Here is a 19,221-nt window from a genome sequence, read left to right as displayed (position 1 = left end):
ATCACAAGAAAAGCATTCCTTACACAGTACTGTTAATGTGAAATGTATTTATAAGTCACAGACTTTTTTACATTTAAATAAACCAGACAAAGCAATAAGACAGTGAGAGATCTTTGTATATTAAAGATGCTTCATTAAGCACTACTTTATCTTTTTAAGTTGTATCTTTGATTTCAATAATTTTAAATTTGAGCATCTGAATAAATGAATGATACTTGGAATGTCACTTGATTACTAAACAAGTTGATCTTAGAATTTCTAATCACTTTATTTTGATTATTCAAACAACCTTTGTGTCCTAAGAAAATTCTCAAAAATGATGGAGGAGATATATAAAGATCATGAGCTATAAAATCTAAATAACAAGAAAATAAAATGAGTCACTAGCTCCTGACTGGCTGTCCTCTAAAAAGTAACCAAGTAGCTGGGCGCTAGTGGCTCACACCTGTAATCCTAGCTACTCAGAAGGCTGAGATCTAAGGATCACAGTTCAAAGCCAGCCTGGGCAAGAAAGTCTGTGAGACTCATCTCCAATTAACCACCAGAAAAACAGAAGTGGTGCTGTGGCTTAGTGGTAGAGTGCTCACCTTGAGCTGAAGAGCTCAGGGACAGCTACTTAGCCGAGTTCAAGCCTCAAGATCGAATTTAAAAAAAAAAAAAAGAGTATGTGCAATATGTCCATGACCCAGAACTCTACAGAATCATACTGAGATTCCTCAAATACACTGTAGTAGATGCTATAATAATACATAGTAGCATGATCTACATTAAATATAAATACCTAGCCTACTATCTCCAGAGACCAACCAACAACTCTCATGATTTCAAGTAAACATCAACAATCTCATGTAAGCAACTCTCATTATCTGGCTTCCTATATAAATAATACTAGAGGAAGAGATTATAAAAACCTTAATATTTCAAGTTATGAATTATTTTAAGTGATATTTGATTTTTTTAATCAGCATGTATTACCTTAGACAGTATATCTGCTATAAAATGCACACACAGATTCTTAACATACTGAACAACCAAGCTGGTGAGGATTCAAGATCCCTGTCATGTTTGGACAATGATAAATTCATAAGTATAACATTCTTATAGAAATATGTTATATTTGGATAATCCATAACCTTGATTTATGTCTTTATCATACACCTCCAAGTTCAACACATAAAGATCAAGCCAAGGCATGCCACATTTTCTTCAAGGCCCTCTATCACTAATCCAGTAAGCAAAGGCAATAGCAAAGGTAAAGTCAGAACATGACTGACTTATGATACAAGAGCTAATTGGGAGCTTCTGATAACAATCTCAATATATGGAAAGACATTTGTGAATGAAGCCCACACACAGTAAACAGGGTTAAGAGATATACAACAAATGGATCAACAAGTCATTTAAAAACAGATCTAGACCTGTTGAAAACCAACAAACTCCTAGGCTCTTCATTTGCACAAGTCAATAAGTTCTATTTTGAGTCTATTTGAATTGAATCGGTCATTACTAATAGAGAGAAGGTAGAATAATTAAGAGGAAGAATAAAACAAGTTGAGAAAAAGGTATTTTTATGATCCTACTGGGAGGAGATAGGGAAGCAAAGATTAGTTCTTTAAGATTTTGGAGTCAGCCGGGTGCCCAGTGGTTCACGCCTGTAATTCTAACTACTCAGGAGGCTGAGATCTGAAGATCGTGGTTCAAAGCCAGTGTGGGTAGGAAAGTCTGTGAGACTCTTATCTCCAATAAACCACTAGAAATCCAGAAGTGATGCTGTGGCTCAAGAGGTAGAGTGCTCACCTTGAGCTGAAGAGCACAGGGACAGTGCCCAAGCCCAGAGTTCAAGCCCCACGACCGACAAAAAAAAAAAAAAAAAAGATTTTAGAGTCAGACATCCTCTATCAAGAATCCCAGTGTACATGCCCAAAGCATATTTCAGGTTATATGTTGCTAATCCTATGAAATGAATTCTGTGCATACTGAGAGTTGATTTTTTTTATGCCCCAAAATATTTAGGAAATGTTAGAGTTCCTGTGCTTGTTAACGTAATCCAATGTCAGAATTAAAAGAAAGCTGTTTCTGTAATCTGATACATTTGGGCTTTGAAAAGACCACAGTAACTTGTTTAAAGAGCTTCTTTCAAATTAAGCATGGGTAGAAAACTGAAAAGGTCATACTGTGAAAACTGTGTGCACCCCTTATAAGCCTGAACTTTGCACTACCTTACAAGGTACAATCTTGGCTGACATAACACATACAAACACAGCAATCACAGGTGGTGTTACATGAGTGCACCAATGATTGGCAAAACTAAACTAGGAGCCACTCCTCAATTGAACTCAGAGACTGGTATGTCATTATACATTTATGTTTCAGGTGAAAAATGAAAAATTTAGTTTTATGATGCTTAGGGTTATGAACTTTCTTATTCAATTTTTCATCCAGGCATATATCATGTTTAGGAAAGGTTCAACTATAACATTTACTCAACCACACTCATTTTCCATCTTATTCTGAACTTCAATGACATTAACTATTAAGATAAACCTAAAGAGGCTCTAATAACTGTCCTGTTCCAAACTTTCCCCATGCAAAAAGAATTCTAAATTTTATAAATTTAGTAAACTGAGTCTCCAAAAGTTGAAACAATAGAGCTGCACTCTAACTCTTAACTCATAACTTTTAAAATATAGTTACCCGTGTAAATTATAGGTAGTATAAGAAGGTTTTAATAAACATTGGAGAACACAGGAAGAATACAGAATGTACCTTTTGTTACTACTTAAAATCACTGCTGTTGCCAGACTTCAAATAGTATTCTAATAACGTTCTCAGTATATTCAAGTATCTAAATACAATTACTAATTGTACTTTATTTTAGTATTACTTATGTAATAATATCCTAATGTCTGTAACTTTTCACAATGTGTTTCTGAATTGATGAGCTTAATTATTAAATGTGCATGGATCAATGTGAAATAAATTGAAAATGAACACACTGTACCCTCTCCTTAATCTTGTTCCAGTCTTGTTTCAGAATTTGCTTCCTAATTTGTAACCTAGTATGTCCTATTTTAAATAATAAATAGGAAATGTTCTTAAACACTAGCAATTTAACCAAAATCAAGTAAACAGACCTAGCTGACCTTCAACAGAAAAGGCCTATGCTTCTGTACTCTAAAGACTTCGCTTGTCATACTCACTGTTCTTAAAAATGGGGAGAAAATATAGTAAACTTTCTCCCCATGAATAATTTTAAATGAATTACAGAAACAAAAGTTAATAAGCTAATTGGTAGGCAAATAAAATAATGAAAGAAATAATCATTCAGTATCAATTCTAGTTGGTTAAGAAAAACACAGAATTACATTCTTAGGACTAGCATGTATTTATTCCAAGTAATTCAAGTATCAACATAAGGGTTCACACATCACTTTTTTATGTATCTGAGATTTCAGAACAGGAGGTGGTATTTAAAAGAAAGAGAGAAAGAGAGAGAGAGTGAGAGAGAGAGAGAGAGAGAAAATAGAAGCCTATGAATTCCATTTACATGGAGTACATCACTATAATTTTTTTAAATGCATTCATATTCAAATCTGAGAAATATGATTCTTAGCTCATCAGGTCTGCTTAATTGCACTAACATCTGCAATCAATTTAAATTCTTTAAGATAGTCTTTCACAGCGCTTGAAGTGATTTCATGCTGTGATAGATTTAACACACTCACTAATTTATAGACACACACAAGCAGATGAGACAAATTTTCCAAGGGTGGGGTACAGGACTGAAGGGCAGTCTGGTTTTCCTGGCTATCAGTGGCATTCAGAAAAGGATGCATTCTGGGTAACTTACTGAAGCCACATGAGATGCTAGCACTATCCAAACAAGCAAAGAAAATTAGGCTAAAACTAGCATTTTATTTAAATCTGTTTGTAGGTCATGGACCATTAAGAGGTTTGATGAAAGTTTACAGGAGCAATAAATAGCAAACCTAGAGCTAGCAGGTAGTTAATTATAAAAATGTCTTTCCTTAATACATTATTTTCTCCCTGAAAAAGAGGGGGAGGGGAAAGAAAACACTATTTTTATTTCATTTGCATAACTTAATTGTACAAAAGGATTTCACTGTGATACTTAACACATAATATACTTGGATCAATTCACATGATCTATATTACTTTCTTATCCCCTCTCCCTCCCCTCTCCTTTTTAACAATGTTAATGGGTTTCATTATGCTAATTCCATATAATAAACTTCCATGTAATATTTCCATATAATAAACTCCATATAAATTCCACATAATAAGCTTCTATAACTTACCATACACACACATATAACAGAGACATAAACTGTCATAAAGTAAGATTCAGATTCAAAACACTGGGAGATGTTAGTATATGAAAGTAAGACTAATCTCAGAAACTCCACAGATTCTCCACAAATAGGGAAATAATTGAATAGCAAAATGACAATGAAGTGACAAGCTTATCCTCTCCACATCCCTCCAAATACCAGTACTTGGAGAAAAACCACCAACGTCCAGAAGACCTGCACAGTATCAATATCTCGTTGGAAAAACCAGAGAAACCAAGAAAACATCTAACATAAAAAAGAATCCCAAAATCACCCGCAAATATTTACTGGAAATCTCAGCATGCAAATTTGAGAACAGCAGCTATAAAACCAGAAAGAATCCAACAGTGGATTCATGCAAGTGGTCCAGAGATGATCTGAAGAAATTGGGGCAGTCGACAGCCTATGAACATTGAATATTCAGCTAATAGAGCTTCTTCCCACCCAGGACCGAACTCAACATTGAGTTGACACTGCTCAGAAAGAAATTACATTGAACAGAACATCCCTAAGGAAGCTAAAAGACAACTCAAAGATAAATTCATAATTCACCTGTAGCTTTATAATTTCAAAGTAAGCTAAAACACATTAAGAGAACGTGTAAGATACTGAACAAATACTTAAAGCCGAGTGAGACATGCAAAAATAAGAGAAAACATGAAAAAGATCACTTCAGAAATGAAAACTAAAGAAGGAACACAAGAAAAACATATTAATGTCACAAGAGATTAGAGATGAAAACAGCAAAACATTTTTACATCCAAACGAAAAGATAAAAAGTTATTTTGGAAAAAGTAGCATATTAAAGATAGACAAAAATCTTACATACAGTTAACAGAATCCCTAAACTGAAAAACAAAAGCAAAGCAAGACAACATTTTTGTACATTTCAAAAAAATCAAAGGTTTTTAAAATACACCATGGAAGAGCACACTGCATATTTCAGATAAAATAGTTGCCTGAAATGAATAAAAATTAGTTACCAGCAGACTTTTAACAGCAATACTGTCATGCTTTGTGCTAGAAGGAAATAGTATAATTTACTTAAAATCCTTACAGGGAAAAAAAATGTTATAAAGGAAAGACTTTATTTTGATTACTGACTTTCAAAAGTAAGGATGTCATTTATAAACATGCCAAATTCAAGGAATACTGCTTCCATAACCCCTGATGAAGAATCTACCAAAGAAAAGACTTCAGACAAACAGTTCAGGGAAATATTGCCTAAAGAGACTAATAGTGAGCATTAAAAGATGACTACTGGGGCTGGTAACGTGGCTCAGTGGTAGAGCGCTAGCCTTGCATGCATGAGGCCCTGGGTTCAATTCCTCAGCACCACATAAGCAAAAAGAAAAAAGCCGAAAGTGGCGCTGTGGCTCAAGTGGTAGAGTGCTAGCCTTGAGCTGAAGAGCTGAGGGACAGCACCCAGGCCCAGAGTTCAGGCCCCACAACCGAACCAAAAAAAAAGATGACTACTCACCGAAGAAGAGACTTAACAAAAACTAGAGAGAGGAGTGTTGAATTGTAATGTTATTTGTTCAGTCAATATACAGGCTAAGAGTACAAACAACAATAAGAGCTGGAGATACAACATTCAAAACTCCTAGTCAGGGCTGGGAAGGTGGCTCAGTGGTAGAGTGCTTGCCTTGCATGCATGAGGCCCTGGGTTCGATTCCTCAGCACCACATAAGCAGAAAAAAGCTGGAAGTGGCGCTGTGGCTCAAGTGGTAGAGCATTAGCCTTGAGCTGAAGAGCTGAGGGACAGTGCTCAGGCCCAGAGTTCGGGCCCCACGACTGGCAAAAAAAAAAAAAAAAAAAAAAACTCCTGGTCATGCACCTTTCTTTTTTATATATTTTCCATTGACAAGGCCTAAAAACAGCAAGTAGACATAAGCAATAACCATCATTGACCCCTGATTGCATTCTTCAAATATTACCTGCTACTAAAGCAAATGGGTAATACTAAACCAGCTGCAGGTGGTTCATGCCTATAATCCTAGCTACTCAGGAAGCTGAGATCTAAGAATCAAAAACAACTAGGAAAGGAAAGTCTGTGAGACTCTTATCTTCAGTTAATAATCAAAAAGCTAGAATTGGAGGTGGCTCAAGTGACAGCCTCTGAGTTCAATCCCTAGTGCTGGGATTACAAGACTTAAAGAGATACTAAATTTGCAATTCTACTCCTGGGCAATAGACTACAAACAAAGCCACAGTAAAGCTACCACTGCAGCATTATTTATCATACCCAAGATATGGAATCAACCTAGATGCCAACGAACAGAGTAAGAAAGTGTGGTATATATACACAATGGAATTCTTCTATGCTTTCATCAGAAAGAATAATATTGCCCCATTCATAAGGAAATGGAAAGACTTGGAAAAATTTACATTAAGTGAAATAAACCAGACCCAAAGAAACACAGATTGCATGGTTTCCCTCATTTGTAGTAATTAGAATATGCCAATAAATCCGTAAGTAAGCACCATGGTTAGTAAAAGACAAAACAATTATACTTGGACATAATAAACAAGACTCTAAACATTCACACACTGAGACCAAAGGAGAATATTCTTAGGGGAGGATCACAAAATCTCAATAGTTATATGTAACTGATCATATAAAATGAAGTTTATCAACAAGGATACAGATCGACCCATTGTAACAATGAGACCTACATGACACCATGTTGAAAATGAACTTTACAACTTTGGGGTCAGGGAGGGAGGTGGGAAGGGAAGGGATATTAGGAGAAAAACAAAGGAGGGGGTAACAATCGTCGATAGGAAATTACCCATTATCTTACTCATGTAACTGTAACCCCTCTTTACAATTTAAAAAAAAATGTTTCTTTTTATGCCTAAAAAGAAAAATGATGTTTATCAAAATAAATTTCAAGAAATGGAAACTATAGAGTTTTTTCTTATTTGTTCTGATTTTGTTTTTTTTATTTTTTTTATCTTTTGTCACTCTTCTTGATGTCTGTACCTTTTTCTTATATGCATGTTTATCTGTTTGGGAGATGGTAAGGAGGTGCACAGAAATGATGGGACAAAGAGTAAACAAATGCAGCAGAGACACTCACTGGACACTATGTTGAAAATGAGCTATACAACTACGAGGGAGGAGGGGAAGAGAGGAAAAAACTGGGAGAAAACAAGGGAAGAAGTGACACCATTCAAAAAGAAATGTACTCATTACCTGACCTTTGTAACTGTAACCCCTTTGTACATCACTTTTACAATAAAAATAAATCAATCAATAAATAAGCAAGTAAATAAGTAAAATACATAAAATACGAGAAAGAACAAGCTCTGTTATCTGGGGATGCACTACTGGATAATAAAACTATAAAGTGAAGGAAGTGCTTCTCATAAAAAGGATTGCTTTTAAAAGAAAATAAATCTGAAGGAAGGGCTTATATTGGGATAGGCTAGATGGAGAGCTTTCTGGGATAACTGGCAAGGCCATTATTGATCTGGATGGTATTTCTTTTTTGATAATTCAAGCCTCATTCTTATTTGAGGGTTTTTTTTATAACTTTTATTTCACAAAAGAAAATTTTAAAAAACAAATACTGGTTAATAATACTAGGATTTTGCACATTCCTTGGGCCTTTTCTTCACTTGAAAAATGTGACTATTTTCTAAAATATATTCCAAAAAACTACATTAAATTTTTAAAAATCTCGTAATTACTAAATATGTGTGTTCAATAAGAATATAACAAGGCTATCCTGGGACTGGGAAGGTGCCTCAGTGGTAGAGTGCTTGCCTTGCATGCATGAGGTCCTGGGTTCGATTCCTCAGCACCACATAAGCAGAAAAAAAAAAAAAGCCAGAAGTGGTGCTATGGCTCAAGTGGTAGCGTGCTAGCCTTGAGCTGAAGAGCTGAGGGACAGCACCCAGGCCCAGAGTTCAAGCCCCACAACCGAACCCAAAACAAACAAACAAGGCTATCCTTAATATCAAAAAATGCTTTCATATTTACCCAAAAAGTGCTATATAGCTATCCCAGGAAAAGATCTATGAGCAAAATCTAATAAAGCAGTATACAAGAAGCAGCATAAACTTAAGACTGTCTGATTTTACTTTTGAACAAACTATTTTGTTTTCATACTACAATGAATGTCACAGACAGATTTCCCTAAATTATTTAATATACTTTGGAACACTTACAGTTAATGGCAGGGGGAGGGGATGAAAATAAATATTTTATCACATTTATATTAGAGGACTACACCTAAGGAGTTTAAGCGAATACTGGTAGACTTCATCTCTTAGGAAATGGTAACTTGTCAAGGTTCTATGAAGTTGTGAAAAATACGTTTTGTACATCATTATGACTAACTACCTTGCTCAAATTTTTTAAGTACATAGAGAATTTATCTTTTTTAGGAATAACTAAGAACTGAAAGTCTGAACTCTAAATTTAGTCTTGTAGGTTTAAAACTACTAATTAAGAAGGTTCATTAGCTCACTGAAGTTTTAAAACTAGACATACGTTTTGCCTGGGAGCAATCTTACTCTTTTGAGCATCTTTCTCCAAAACCAAAAGTTTGGAGAACCAAGAGGTTCACCTCTTATATGAGTCACATTTCTTTGATAATTTTTACAAGAGGTCAAGTATCATAGAAAGTCTATGTATACCACTTAAATGCACACTTTGATGTTATAGACAGACAAACCAGCTTTGAACTTACAAAGGTTTAAATAAAACTTTCACTCATCAATGGTCACCAATCTAGTCATTCCATTCTAACAAATCCTAGTCTTTTGTTAAGCTAACATTGCACTGAGACATCTGGTGAGGAGGCTCATCTCCCAGAACTGAATAGTTCTCATTCCAGAATCTCAGGAGAGCTTCACTCAATACTAATACTAGGTCCCATCCTGGTTATTAAATATCCCATCCCATTGTTAAATGGGACAGCCTGAACAATGACATAGGTAAAGGCTTCCAGATGTTTCTAATATTTATCAATGTTAAGAACTATTGTTCTTAGCCAGTATTTTCCCCTTGTCAATCACCTTTCTCCTTTGCTTACTGAAAGATCACTCTATCTAGAACTTTTCTTTCAGAACTGTTCCTTCTGTATCCTTCATAAGGGTAGTTTCTCATTATGTTCATCCTAATTACATGCCCTCTTCTTGCTAGAAATTTCAATAGTATCACAATTTCAGTGCCATCAGACATGAGATTAAGTATTACCACAGCAAAATGTCTTAGATCAACAAATAATTCAATAACCTAACCATGATGAAAATAATATTAGATGACCTCTAATACCAGCAATTGATTATAAGCCTCCTTGAGCAATTCAGTTTCTAAAGTTTAGCAAGGAAAAAAAAACCACATGTTTTTCATATCTGGTAAGTCTTTCTCTAAAAACTGTATTAAAGACATCTTAACTACTTAAAATATTTTAAAAGACAAAAATTGTACAATTCTAGTTTGAGCCTAGTATAATTTCTTGATAGATAGATATAGATAAGATAGATTGATTGATTCATCTGTTATCATCTCTTACCTAACAAACAGTACAATGCATAAAGCACAGAGAACACAAAAACGTCCCTGGCAATGTCCAGTAACTTCTCATAAACAAGGCAGATGAATTTGAGCTCTTGGAAGATAATTTTAATTGTACATAAATAAAACCTGACCCATAGAGAAAGAATGGAAACTAAAGTGCCAGATAAGTTACTAGGAAATACCCTTAATACGAAATTACTTTGCAGCCCTGAGGCTCTGAAATTTTCTACTATTTAGCAAGCAAAAGATCAACAAGCAAAGTTTCAAAAGCAAGGGCAAGGGGCTGGGAAAGTGGCTCAGTGGTAGAGCGCTTGCCTTGCATGCATGAGGCCCTGGGTTCGATTCCTCAGCACTACATAAGCAAAAAGAAAAAAGCCGGAAATGGCGCTGTGTCTCTAGTGGTAGAGCGCTAGCCTTGAGCTGAAGAACTGAGGGACAGCGCCCAGGCCCCACAACCGGACCAAAAAAAAAAAAAGCAAGGGCATTGTTGCTTTTATGTATTTTCAATAACAACCCAAATTTTTACTATTATTGTTAACAGACTTTCATCTGATCTTAATCAGAGCTGAAGGTGTGGTTCAGGTGGTAGAGAACCCTCCTACCATGCTCAGAAGGCCCTAAATTCAAACCCCATATTAGGGGGAAAAAATATCCTAACCTTCAATATAAAGAACCTGTAAAGCGTTGACTTGTATATATTCTTAGCAATTAAAATATAAACATCTTGAACAGAAAGTGAGAGAAAACAAAATGACATTGATATATTTGTATCTGACAATGTTTTCTACAATTGGTACCTGAAATTGAACTTTGAGCAAGAAAATAGATCCACTCCTATTACAATAATAACAAATCAAAAATGCTAGACCAAATCAATTCTAGATTCCTCATCTGGAAAAAAAGAAACTAAGTATGACTAATATTATAGCAAAACAGTTCATTTCTCATAAGAGCTAGCTAGGATAATACTGCCAAATGTCATATGCTCCACCTATGACAACATCATGCCCTCATGAGCTTGAACAAGTGGTACCACAGGGCCTCTAAGAACCCTTTCCAACACTATGTTATACATATTCACATGCGTACAAATATACATGAATACTTTCACACAAACCTGAGACTCTGTAATCCTATCCTGACAAATTCAACACAAACTGAGTCATTTTATCATAATGTTTTAAAAAAAAGTGTGTTGGTTTCTAGGTCTCTTTTAAAGTTAGATTGAATAATTAACATTTCAATATTATCTCCTACTTTAAAAATTCAGGCAAGCATTAGAGTAATACTTAATGAAGGCCTTAAACAATAAAGTTAAAATACGCAACTCTGACAAATGTGTGGAAGCCCTTTCATTCAGGTAGAAACCAGCTTCACTAGGAAAAAAAAGAAAAATTGGCAACACAGTCCCAGGTAGAACCAAACTTCCAGGAGCACTTATGAGGAGCTGGACTGGTTCTCTTTGAGAAGAGAAAAAAGTAAGCATAAATAGAAAACAGTGTGATATTAATGCCTTCCTTGTTAGGTCGTACCCCACCTAACATGACTGTGCCACTGCAACCGTGTTTATACACCAAGGACAGAGTAGGGGAAGAGGCTTTTAGCTAGATGTACACATTTTAAAGAGAAAATTTAAAAGCGTTTCATTTGCACATAATGGTCCAGCTGAAAAATGACCACTTGCTCACAGGTTACAGTTATAATCCAGCTAGCCATTTTTATCACCTTGATACATAAAACAAAGTGGAGAATCAACTCCTACAGCACTAGTGAGCAAATGCTCGACTCTGCTGAAAGGTTCTTGGAGATATAATAAATGCATTATAGTGTATAGCAAAAAGCAAATGTTCTTCAAAATTCCTTTGAAAGTTTACCCCTTCTCCATCCACAAATTCATCCCCACAAAGGACCAGACATGTCTGAGGTTCTATTTACTAGCTCTCAAACCTGGCTTGATTTTCAATTGTTCTCCTGATTCCCTTTGCTCCTCTTCCTCCTCAAGGTCCCCTTTCATGGATCTTATTTCACTGTCCTGATTTTGTCCTCTCATGCCTTGTCCACATTCTTAAGTCACAAATTAACCTAAAAAAACTTAACAATGGATCAGCAAATGGAAGACTACCATCTAACAGATAGAAAGGCATAGTATATATTTTATTTCCACTATTCTTTTGTGATGGTCTAAATCCTATTTTAGACAAAAATCCTTTTAACACATTCTTTTTCTGGGGGGGTTGGGAGGGGTGTCTCGCTCATTGGGCTTGAACTCTGGGCTTGGGCACTGTCTCTGAGCTCTTCAGCTCAAGGCTAACTCTACCACTTGAGCCACAGTCTCACTTCCGGTTTTCTGGAGGTTTATTGGAGATAAAGAGTCTTAGATCTCAGCCTACTGAGTAGTTAGGATTACAGGTGTGGGCCACTGGCACCCAGCCTTTTAACACATTCTTTAACTGTATCTTAATCTACCTCTGTCATAGGAATTTCCACTGTGTGGGAACTGTGGCCTTCCATTCCACTCTGCTTATCTCATGAGAGCCACTTTCAACATCCTTATCATTAATTGAACAAGAGTCTCACTCTCCAGCTACAGAATCAAACAAAAAGTAAAGTCTATACTCATTGTTGAGCTCTGATCATGGTTGGAAGATAGGTGTGCTCAGTTGGTGGCCTATCCTTTGAGCCAATAGGTTCCAAACCTTCATCGCCTGGATCTCAACCTCCTGAAGAGCTAGCATTATACATGAGCCACCAGTGCTTGGCTTATAATCTTTATGAAAGACATTTTCTGTAAGAAGCCCATTTCTAAATATCTAAAGTAAGTCATTTTCCAGGAAACAGAAACAGGACCATGAGTACTTCTTCCATCTATAGGGTAGGTCTGGAAACCATGATTTCTAAGATAAATTAGAATTAGAGACATCCCACATAGGCAAAAATGTATGGAGATGGAATATTAGCCATTTGTATTAGTCAAGAACAGACTCAAAAGCAGACAGTGGCTCATGCCTGCAATCCTTGCTACTCAGGAGGCTGAGATACAAGGATAACTTTTTGAAGCCAGCCTAGGCAGAAATGTCTATGATACTCTTATCTGTAATTAACCAGAAGGGTAGCTGTGGCTTGAAGTAGTAGATAACTAGCCTTGAGCAAAAAGGATCAAGGACAATGCACAGACCCTGGCTATGTTCAAAAAAACAAACAAACATACATACAAACCAGGATAGACCAAAAAACAACAAACCAAAACAAACACACACACACACACAAACACACACACAGATTAAATAACAACATGCCTCATCTCCCTTAATGGAATTACTTGGAGACTGTGCATTTAGGGCACAGTGGCAACGCTCTCAGGCCAAGCTCTGTATCCCACAACTTCCTTAACTATGGCCAATACAGAAAAAGAGGATCTCTTGCTAAGAACCCATTAAGAACCAAAGGCAGCCACCTCAGAAGACCCACAACAGAACTTCCCACCAAATCATCCTGAACAAACCTGAATCGTATACCCATGCCCTAGGAAGTAAGAAAAAAGTAATGCTAGTGTAATACATGGCCCTAATATGACACTAACTTAACAAAATCCTAATTATCCTGCTTACCTGCAGAAATTCAGTTTTTACTATTTTGCCACCTAAAAAATTTACTGAGGTCTTGGAAATAAACCAGTTTGATTAATGCTTTTTATGTTCTCCTAAACTAAAAAGTAACCCACTTAGGCCTACTTTTTATCTTAATATTTATACAGCACTTTTAAATTAACTGCAGTAGTAGTATTTAGGGGGGAAAAATAATACTAATGCTTACTCACAAAAAAGAAATTCAATGAAAATTCTAAGCCTGAAATATAATTAAAAGTATACCAAAGCCATGTATGATGCTACACTTCTGTAATCTTATCACTTGGGAAGCTGAGGCAAAAGGATCATAGGTTTAAAGCTACAGAGCAAGATTGCTGTTTTAAAAAAACAAAAAGTATATCTCACATATACTCCCTATATCTGCTACAAAACAATCTATGAATTTTGAATCGGTTTTTCAGTAGCTATGAGTTCGAAGTAGCAAGACAAAGTCTATACCCTAGAGTTAATGAAACATGTTTCTCTTTTCAGAACAGAAAAGAATAACTGGTCAGTTTAAACTTTCTATACTGCTAACCATCTGCCAAATTATACACAACCCTCCTAGGAAAAGCCATGATCTTCTACACACTAATTAAATGAGTCAATGTTGTAATCACACTTTTGATAACTAATCTATTTCAATCCTGATAATTTAATTACCTAATTCTGGTAAATAAATTCCAACTTTAGTGCAAAATGATTAGAGGATTAAACTTTAAAATTAGTGAATGTAAAGTCAAATGGACTCACTATAACAAAATTCAAAAAGGGTTGCTGTTCTTGTAGAAGTCTGTATATTATCTCAAATTTCAGAATTTAAAATGCCAACATTTTTCTAAACCAATCTAACAGATGTAACCAGTTCTGATATGATCATATGTAATAAAGGCATATGTGTTAGATTTAAATTTTCTAGCAGAGTAGCCTTCTTTGGCTACTTCATGTAAAATAGTTTCCCATCTCTACTCAATAATCTTCTGCATTCTATATTCCACATACTTTCACATACATGTTAGTGTGCTTTACGTGTGGTCAAATGTGCTCTAGAGAATGCCGTGCTAGACACTACTTTGATGTCCATGGTAAATGCCTAGATTACAGACACTTAGTCTGAGTAAGCAAATAATGTCTTCAAAATCTGAACTCAACAACCAGTTAATTTGTATTTTTAGTAATATATTTTCCCTATATTTTAAATTATGGTGTGATTTCAGTGGCAAGAGCAAAATCACAAAGAAAATTAAAACAATTCTTATTACCACCACTACTATCTCAAGTGGCAGCTATCAGTTTACAATATTAAGCTCCAATAATGGAATAGACAATTTATCTTAACGCTGACAAAAAGTCTAGGATATAGGAATCTCATATTAGGGATGAGAATACCAGAGAGGTATAATATGATGCTCCATACTAATAAACAGATCTAAGTCATCCCATCTCAGACTCCTAAAACCCTAGTGCCATCTATGATATCCATGTATCATTGACACAACATTAATTAATATCAGAATCAGAAGAGAGAGCTGGAAAATGTATAGTACATACGATGGTTTCTACAACTGAGTCAGGCTGCCAAAGTATCTGTTTAAAAATTAAACATTGTATTAGTCTTTCTTGCAAAAGAAATACCTTAGTCACTGATTAGATTAGTAAATAAATGGACTTAGAGTATAAATAAATTATGCTCTTATAACCTGGCCATATGTTGAAGTGAAAATGAGTGAATTAAGCTACTTTTTTTTCTCTAATCCCAAATTCATATAAAATTCATCCAACTTCATTTTCTACTGTCTTTGCTTCATCACTGTCTTCCATTTTATATTTTTCATCCATACTTACAACTTGTATATGACTACCCAAGTTAATTTGCTGTTTTGTAAAATAAATGCAATAGATTTTGTGTGTCAGTCATGGTTTCTTGGGTATTTAGTCATCATTTCTGCCATGTATTTCATATTGCCCTGGAAAACTGGCAGCTATGTGAAGGCTCCATGCTCCCTTCAGTACCAACATTTATAACTTGTCACAGGACATTTTCATCCACAGGGAAATTTACATTAAACATATACCCATTATGTGTCATGATTTAGGTAGGTAGAGAAAAATCAGTCTCATTTTTCTAAGATAAACACTATGCATATTTATAAGTGTCATGGGAAATCAATAAGCATCTTAATTCACTAACAAGAAAAGGTCTCAGAGGAGACCACAGTGCTTCTTAACAATGGAATTGCCACAAACAAGTAGTTTTAATGATGTAAGATGTGAAATATTTTTAAGCAAATTTATTGTAATTCTTGGGTCTTTAATTATACATTCAAAATCCCTCTGATTACAGCTGCACACAAACCTAGCACTTCAATAGACGAATGCATTGTTTTCCACACTACAACCTGTTTAAGCAGTATTTTTTCAACTTGACAGTTTTACTTACTGTCTTAGAAGCGGTATTAATGTACTGCATCACCATTTCTTTTTTGATACTGAAATCCTTTTCCCGCAATGGTGCCTTTTTATCTTCATTTAAATTCATATCTTCCTGGAAAACACAATTAAAATGCCTGATTTTAGAATCTGAGTAGAGCTGCAGTTGCACATATACTGTGAACAGAAAAAATAATCAATAATTTGGGATGAAAGCAGAATTAATTGTTTTGGAATGATTTATGCATAGCCCTGCCTGGAGCAAAGATAGTAAGGGACAGACTATGGAAATTCCGAAGGAAGTATTCTAGATCCTTTAAACAGGTAAAATGCTTACCAGAAAGGCCTTAAGCTCATTGCAGGCTACTAAAATTATATTCACATCTCTATAGATAATTAGGCAGTTGCAAATTTCTGCCTTTCATAAGGTCTTTAGCATTCACAATTCCAATATATTTACTTATTTTACAACAGCTGCATGTGAAGTTACCTTGTATTGTTTAGAAATAGTGTGTCCCATAAAAAAATAAAAATAAAAAATTAGGGGGAGAGGGGAATAGAGAGAAGTAGGAGGAAATGAGGGAAGGGTAACAGTGTTTTAAAAAACTGTACTCACTACCTTACTTATGTAACTATAACCACCCCCCGTTAATCACCTTAACAATAAAGCTATTTTAAAAAATCAAAAATGTAAATAAACCACCATCTCCCAAATTCTGTTACAAACGCATAACACTATCAAAACACTGGATACTGTTCCCAGCATATTAAATATTCTATTATCTTAATAGTCTTTCTCCATCCACTATATACATATATATATATATATACACCACATTCACGTGTACATTCATATAAACAAGGACTATCTAGAAAACTAACATTTCTGAACAGCACCAAAAGAATGAGGGGTTAAGAATCCTAGATCCTGCATAGAATTTTGACTGAAAACACCACAAATGTAGACATATATAAATATTCCAATTCTTATCAATTATGCTACTTACGAGGCTGTTTAGCAAAGAAAAGGTAGTCTAAGGTAAGAGAAAATGGCTAAAGGGGAAGGTTAGCACCCATGGATATCCTCCTGATTTCCGCCCTGAGGCAGATATAATACACAGTATAAAGCACTTGAATGCATAGAAACTACCTATCTCCTCAAGTGCACAAAATTCAAGGTTTGGATCACCTAACGCAACACAGTTTTCTCCAAGTGTCATTAGACACTGTAGCTAATGGTTTCAGGCTGACTCAGTTTTTGACTACCAAAGCAACCCTCTGAGTACTTTGAAATTAGATTCCCCTCATTTTACTTTGACAGAAATATTTAAGATGGCCAGGCACGATGGTGTATACCTGTAATTTCAGCACTCAAGAGGCTGAGGTAGGAGGATTCTGAGGTCCAGCCTAGCCAAGGCTCCACAATAAGACCTCTGGAATAGAAGGTAGCCACATAGTTGATAAAGCATCATGTATGGATATGTTTTAAGTGTGTTCCCAGAAAAGATTGACATTTCAATCAATGGTCGCATCTAATAAGGGAAGGGCCCAGTGGAACAAAGGGGCAAAGGAAAGGTGAATTCATTTTCTTCTTCTAGAGCAAGACATTCATTTTTCTCTGACCTTGCTTCTCCAGCCTTCAGACTCTGGGACATCAGCCAGTATCTATGGTATACGCATACAACCTGCCCCAGATTTTCAGACGTTATCCTTTCTTCATCCCCTGCCTACAGGAAGCTTATCACTGGACTTAGATTCCATAGTCTCACAAGCCACTCCCTTAGTAAAGACGCTTCATGTACCAGTCAGTATCTGTATTGGTTCAGTACCTAGTGGTTCATGTCTCTGGAACTCTGATAGTAGTGTTGTATATGGACTAAGGAAGAGATCTCATGCTCTTCCAAGTACTTTCTTGCAGCTTATGCCATCTCTCTTCTTTACGTTTGGCACTCATCTTCCTGACAAGGACAGTCTCAATGTGAAAAACAAAAGCAAAGAAAGATTTGATTCTATAGATGGAACAAAGTGTTCAATCAGCTACATCACCCTAAAACCTAATAGAACACATACTAGGCCTGAAACTCCACCTAACAGGTAAAAAATGGCATTTCAGAGACTCAGCTCTGCCCTTTTACAAGAGGAAAAAGCAAAAGAAGGAAGCAACACAAAGAAATCATCCTAGCAAAAGGAAAACATAGTAAGATTTTAGAACAGAATTTTTATTTTTATCTACATAGAACACTACAGAGTATTAGATTTTTCTTGGAAATTACAGATACGTATCTTAGATAACAATTCTAGAGGGACTGGATTAAACATCTCCCACAGGTATCCAAGAAAAACCAAACCAAGAGGAGCCAAGAAAGACCTGGTGTGCAATTTTCATGTTTTTCAATATATATTTGCTTAAAACTGTCACAGTGTATCTCAATTGTCTTAGGTCAGGTTCCCTGGAGATGCTGAAACAAGATCAGATGTGATTCATCATGGGATGCTTTCAGAATCAGAGAAATGAAGAAAGCCAGAGGACAGAGGAAAGAGGCACACTGAAATATAGCAACGTGCTATCTGGACTGAATCCCAGGACATAGCTGAAAACAAAGTCTTCAGTTTAGTTAGCAGTATTTTCATTCCAATGAACATTAGGAATCATCCTAATGTTATTGTCAGTGTTACTGACAATGCCCTAATGTTACTGTAAAGTAATGACATTAAGAGAAGCTGAGAGAGAGAATAAACAAATTCTATGCTATTTGTGACAATTCTCTCTCTCTCTCTCTCTCTCTCTCTCTCTTATGGGGCTTGAAGTCTGGGCCTGGGCGCTGTCCCTCAGCTCTACAGCTCAAGGCGAGCACTCTGCCACTTAAGCCACAGAACCACTTCTGGTTTTCTGAGTGGTTCATTGGAGATAAGAGTCTCACAGACTTTCCTGCCCAGGCTGGCTTTGAACCATGATCCTCAGCTCTCAGACTCCTGAGTAGCTAGGATTACAGGTATGAGCCACCAGCACCCAGCCTTGTGACAATTCTTTAAGTTTGAAATAAATTTAAAGTAAGATAGGGTATAGCTAAAGTGGTAGACTAGTTCTGTGGCAAACAAGAAGTCCTGGATTAAATCCTTAATATCACAATAAATTTTAAAAAATATATAGAGTAAATGGTTATATTTAAAAGACAAAACTGAATACATTAAATAACAAAATTCTGTGGGTAGTTTGAAAAAAAAAGTAACATCTCTTACTCACTTAAAACTATTTTCAAGTCCTTTGTGGGGGATTTGG

The 19,221-nt window shown here is 35.7% G+C and overlaps 1 protein-coding gene across 1 annotated transcript in view; it reads right to left on the bottom strand.

Moving 5' to 3' along the window:
- The window catches only part of Diaph3 (diaphanous-related formin 3), a 450,644-nt gene that overhangs the window by 368,651 nt on the left and 62,772 nt on the right, over positions 1 to 19,221 (bottom strand). Inside the window, exon 4 of the mRNA XM_013010947.1 lies at positions 15,952 to 16,056. Within this exon, the coding sequence (XP_012866401.1) occupies positions 15,952 to 16,056 (105 nt within the window). The remainder of the gene's footprint in view (positions 1 to 15,951; positions 16,057 to 19,221) is intronic.

Source organism: Dipodomys ordii, unplaced genomic scaffold (genome assembly GCF_000151885.1).
Source record: "Dipodomys ordii isolate 6190 unplaced genomic scaffold, Dord_2.0 Scaffold1, whole genome shotgun sequence".
In the NCBI taxonomy this organism is placed as follows: Eukaryota; Metazoa; Chordata; class Mammalia; order Rodentia; family Heteromyidae; genus Dipodomys; species Dipodomys ordii.
The sequence above is the reverse complement of the archived record's forward strand: the minus strand, read 5'-3'. Positions and strand labels throughout refer to the sequence as shown.